Consider the following 6,000-nt stretch of genomic DNA (forward strand, 5'->3'; position numbering starts at 1 on the left):
ATGAGCCTGTATATGGTGAATAAAGCCAAAATACACAAAGCGGGAGAGGAGTAATAACAAAAGAGTTCAGAGTATGTAATTTATGAGAGTGGTTGAATGTAGGGAATACAAACTTCCTCATGTATGAAGATACAAGAGATAAGTGTAAGTGTCCTGTCCCAGTGATTTATGCTTGCGCTCAAAATGCCAAAGACAATTATTAGGTGGCTGCCAGAAAGAGATGCTGAAAACGTACCTATCTAAACTTTGTACAGCCATGGATATTGCTGTGGCAAGCAATGAATCAAAATGTCAATCCCAAACTATGCAGATGATAAGTGGACTTTTGCCAAACCTCAGGGACACACACACACACACGCGCACACACACACACACACACACACACACACACACACACACACAGACAGACACAGACACAGACACAGTATCTCCATGAGCAAAACATCCTATAAATACCTGCCAGCTCAGATAGTTTGTTAACACAGAGCTCATGAAGAGGGCTGCCAGGCTTGTTGCTCCAAGTTTTTAGTGATTGTTGTCATTATAAATGGCCGCCAGTCTTGCTTTGTTTGAGTACAAGATAACGATCAAATAAAAAACGAGGAGAGCTGACAGGAAAATGAAAGGAGAAGCTTGCGTCTGTGTGTGGCCACACAGTGCAGAGTAATGTGTTTATCCCCCATCCTACACTTCACTGGAGAGCGTTGTCTACATCATGTGTTTGCTTCCTCAGCCTCATGTTGCTTCACTTGGGTTCACTCGGTTTAAAGATTTAAACACTTTTCCAGCCAAACAAACATAAAGACAGGAAATCCAAGTGTGCGATACTGAATAAATCAAGTGAGTTGCTCTGGATAATAGCATCTTACAATTATGTCTTTAAGAAGTAGTTCTGGGGAATGCAATTGTTTATTTTTTGCCAAGAGTTGGATGACAAAATCAATGTGCTACCACTCTCATGTCTGTAATCCATAAGTCAATAAGTTAAGCAAAAAACAGAAAACTCAAAGTTAAAAAAAAAAAAAAGCATATGAGCACATAAGAGTTACTAATTAACACATTATATCTTGTTTCTGTAATGGACAGACATGGAGTTATGTGCTGAAACTATTTCTGAGGAGTGCTTCGATTTCCAGCTGATTCAGCTCTTTATAAGTAAACAAAGAATCAAAAAACAGAGAAGATTCATGATGAGACTTGGATTATACTGCACGAGTTGTGTGACACTTTGTATATAGTTTTAATGTTATTTTGCTATTGTTAAACAGTAGACCCTATGACTTCAATTTAGAAAATTCAGACATCTAAAAAGGTATAACTTCTGGTCATTTAGGCCGCTAAGTATTTCTTTAAAGTGTCGGTATTGGCAGTAATGTTACAGCTTATGATGCAACATTAACTTGTGTTTGGTTGATTGCCATTATGGTGCACTTTAATGTTTTCTATACTAATTTAGGCCTACATATTAAAATGTTTACTGGCTGAGGCAATTTCTCAGGTTTTGATAGTGAAACCTTATTTAGTAAACCGCTAGTTCGAAGCACTATACAAACACACAGAATGTAACTCCAAATAGTGCATATTTTTTAAATTTGAAGTGAGTCATGCTGTTTACTTCCAGCGTACAGTAAGCTTTCATTGAGCTGTTTCGTATCATATTTAGTGATGATGACCTTCTCATATAACTCTTGGGAAAACAAAAAGTAAGCATATTCCTAAAATGATCGATTCCTTTAAATGTTAATCAAGGTATGTATGATTATTTGTTTACAAAGTTTTTTTTTTTTTTGCTTTCTAACAGCTGGTTGTATATTTGGATAGAGAAAGGAAGGAGAAGTCAGTCTCGCCCACCCTCCACACTCCTTTCTCTTCTTCTCCCATCTGCATTCTCTTAAACAGATAACTGACACTCAGCCACTAACATGCATTTTTAACCACTTATTGGATTTTCTGCGTTCCCTTCCACATCACATTTTCTCACTAGATACAGTATATCGATGAAAAATGTCAAATTGTGTTATTGTAAAGCTGCAGCAGGACCATGGAAAGCACAGGCGAGTAGCACACCCAGAGCACAAGATGTTTTCCATACTGGTGCCTATAAGAGCCACTAAAATATGTCAACAAATGACGTATATGGGTGATCTTTTAAAGCCTCGGGGTGGGCCAGACATGTGAAAGTTGTCAGAAGTGAAGTGGAAGACATTTTCACACAATCACTTCGATGTTCACAGTGTTTTCTATCTTTATAGAGCCTCATTGACAGGCATCAGATGAAGCCGTGCTGAGTGTCAAATGACTAAAATCCATCCAAAGCCTCTTGAATCAGACTTCTTTTCAATTTTCTTTCACATATTTTGAAGATTGTCACAAAAAATCGTTCATTCCCGATAATTACACTGATACCTGGCTGTCAGAGATAAGAGGTTAAATAAATCTCTGTCAGGTGATGAGTGCAGAGAGAGCAGCCGCAGCAGCAGAGCACTTCTGACATTTCTTAATGGGGACAAAACATTTCTGGAAAATAAGATATAACTGCAGATGACACTTGGTCTTAACAAGCGTAATGACAAAACTGAACTCCCAAGATAACTCAGAGCAACAGATTTTCTTGTGTCTACACCGAAATCCCTGCAGCAATGCACCACCGCAATGACAGGTGACCAATGCATAAAAGCTTTCCCTGTAATACTCTAAACTCAGAGACAGTCTCACAAATAGATACAGAAAAAAATCTGATTTTAGTTGAGTTAAATTAGGGACTGTTTGTTGTTTATAAGAGTGGTGCAATACGGGGGAGGCACTTCAAATAATTTTTCAAGCATGTTTTTTTTATTTGATTCATGGGAAGGACATTCAACTTTATTTATTTTTTTTTTTTGTACTTATTTTTAATATCTGCAAATGAGCCATATTTTCTTTAAAAAATCTCTAAAATCACACCAGACAGAAACAGTGAATATAATCGTTATTTATGGTGAAGGGAGTGCCATGCATTTTCCCCCAGCAACTCAGGGAGGCTCAAGGGAAAAAAATGTAGCTCTAGGGAAGATCATGATAAATAAATAAATAAATAAGTCACACTGCAGCCACCTCCCTTCTCTGATAAATGAAGGCCAGTCCCTTACTGTACATGTACATTATGGGAGATGAGAGGGAGGCATACCCTCTCTGTTGTTCATGAGATGTCAGTATTATTTGTGCTTAGATCACCACATACTATTTTACCGGAGCGTGCATATGTTTTAAATTGAAAATATAGCAGTCGTAATATTGTCATTAAGGAAATTGTATATTTATTCAACTCTTTGTGGTAATTATTCTCGTAGGAAGTAGTCCAAAAAACAGCAGGAAATTAAAATATTTTTATATGAAGGGATTGCTGACTTCAGACAACAAAGTGGCCAAACTCAGATACACATCTGCTATTTAATGACCAGGAAAAAACACTTAATCTAACAAATCCAAGACAGATTTTTTGGATGTTTCTGAATTTTTACAGCCAGATGTCTCAAGAAGAAGACATTAGAGACCAAATAGGAATATAACTGGCTTGCAGAAATAGTTTAAAATGCTACACCACTTTAATAGTGATAGGATTGACATCTGTATCAGTACCTGCAAAAATATCAATATAATATATAAAAATCTATGTTCATAAATAGCAGCTCCTAAGCCGTAAAACAAACTGAATCATGATTTCCAAACTCATCTAAATTTGTCTGCAAGAAACGTCATCGCATCTGCTGCGCCTACGGTGTTTAAAGTGGTCTATAAAAAAAATAATTGTCCTTGGCTTTAGTGAGTTGACTTTTAACCACAAACAACGAAAGGTACTTTTTCTTTTAAAATAAAATTCAAAAATATATTTACATTGGCAAAGTAACAGAGAGCTCACTTACTTTTGGCAGATATCCGTAGAGGAGCAGCAGAAATAGCAGCTTTGAAGCATCCATTCTCTCTCTTTGGCTTTTGGAGTTTCCTTATTAAAGACTCCTCGATATCTGCAAAACACCTTTGCAAATATGTGACGATATGTGTGGAAAAAGACAGGTTGTGTGTATGAGTGTGTCTTCAGATGAGTGAGGTAATATAAGTCGCTGCAGCCGCTCCATCAGACTGCGCTCCTGTCAGTGCGCTCCTCCAGCACGAGAGCTGCCTCTGCCTGACTGAACCCGCCCCCCCACCGCCCATTCACAACTCCTCAGCCCAGCGGGTCCCAGGAGGCTGTTTGTTAACAGGGCTGTCAGGCTGCTGGTGCCAGACTAATGTGTGGTTAAAGGAGGCTGTTGTGAGTAAGAAAACCACTTAGGCTTAAATATTGGAAAATCATTTCTGATGTTAGTTAACAGTTTTTTCCAACAAAAATGTGCATTTTAACCACATTTCAGAAAATCTGCAAAAGAAGAGGTATTTATTTTCCATTGTAGGAGTTAGTTCATCAAAATAAGCAGTAGGTGGCACTCATTTTTCAGTAGGCTAAGGTGTGAAAGAGATAAAGAAAAGAAGAAGACTACATTACTTAATTAACCATTTAACAGGCATTGTAACAGCACGGTTGACATTACTTTTTGCGGTCAAATTGCTTCACTAGAACTTGGCAAAAACCCAGTTTCATTCTAGACAGATGTTTTTATATGATGCACTTTTATATGATACTATTGTGATGTTTAAGTCACAGGCATAATTAGTTTGCCAGGTTTTTTTCTTCTACCTTGTTGCATTTTACTCACCTCAGCCAAGATTGATTTTTTTTTCCATTACTATTTTTGCCCTTTCACTCAGTTTTTTAATATTCAAATCAAAAATACAGGTTAAAAAAAGGTGGATGGAAACTCACCTAATAATCTAAAACGCTTGTCCTTATTCCCGGGCCTCAAAATACAGCAGCGTGGTCATTCTGAAATACACAAGGGCAGAGACTCAGGGTCCCAAAGCGTCAGGGTCCGCCCCAGGCCTTGACTTGCAAAAGGTCACTCTAGTTATTGACAAAGAAGAGAATCAAAGTGACCACAAACAATCATCAGACAAAATTAGTCCCCCTCACCGCCACAAAGTACCACAAAGAGATGCCAAAAAAAACCCCAAATGACGAAAAAAATACACAAAATTACTTTAAAGATATACAAAACCACATAAACATATACAAGGAAAGGCAAACCCCCCACACACCGGTGTATTAATCTTGTGTAGGAGAGTTGGTGGAGCCTTTTGCATATCTGTGCCCAGGGGCCCACTCTCTCATACTCCGCCCATGCTCTTCTTGACACATCACCTCTGATCCTTTAAAAAGGCTTTAGATAAATTAAATAATCATGCAAAATGAACAGTTTGGAAATTTGTTAGAGATATGGGAACAACGACTGTCAGTGGAAGATATAGCTCGAGGGACTTCTGGGTGTTCAGCAGCTCTTTACCATAATGTCAGCATAAAGCTGCATGATTTGTGAGGCAAGGAGAAAGAAATATATAGTTGAGCACCCACAACACATCTGCTTGCTTTGATAAAAAGTCCATTAGCCAAATTGCACCAGCGCATCCTCTTGTAATTGCTAATGCATAAACATGAGAAAGGTGTCACAAATAAGATGTCATGCAAATCCATATCAGTCTTCAACAAAACATCAAAGCAGAGAGAGATGAAGACGGAGTTTGTGTCCATCGCTTTGTGCAACTGAGAATTTTCATTTAGGTGACTTAGATGCGAAGAAAAGTTGTGAAAGCTGGTGACAAAAACAAGTTTTGGGTCAAAGGGAGAGATACAAAATGATCCAAAGGCCCCTGCAGCACCTCTACAACCCATCTGTCCCCTGCACCAAACCCCCACATGCATCCTGTATGACTGGCTGCAGCATCAGACGTCCAGCTCTTCCATCTTCTACTGCAGCCACAGTCCCACGCTCATGCTGTCATTGTCACTGTTGATGGGCCCCTGCTCACAGCTGACCGGACCTCACAGCACAGCTTCATCCTCAGTCTCTGTGACAAGCTGAGTTCACC

The 6,000-nt window shown here is 38.6% G+C and overlaps 1 protein-coding gene across 1 annotated transcript in view; it reads right to left on the minus strand.

Annotated features, from left to right (window-relative positions):
- Positions 1–3,956, minus strand: part of vipr1b (vasoactive intestinal peptide receptor 1b) — a 42,721-nt gene extending 38,765 nt beyond the window's left edge. Inside the window, exon 1 of the mRNA XM_042510879.1 lies at positions 3,903–3,956. Coding sequence (XP_042366813.1) covers positions 3,903–3,956 — 54 coding nt within the window. The remainder of the gene's footprint in view (positions 1–3,902) is intronic.
- Between the last annotated feature and the right edge of the window lie 2,044 nt (positions 3,957–6,000).

Source organism: Plectropomus leopardus, chromosome 21, assembly GCF_008729295.1.
Source record: "Plectropomus leopardus isolate mb chromosome 21, YSFRI_Pleo_2.0, whole genome shotgun sequence".
In the NCBI taxonomy this organism is placed as follows: Eukaryota; Metazoa; Chordata; class Actinopteri; order Perciformes; family Serranidae; genus Plectropomus; species Plectropomus leopardus.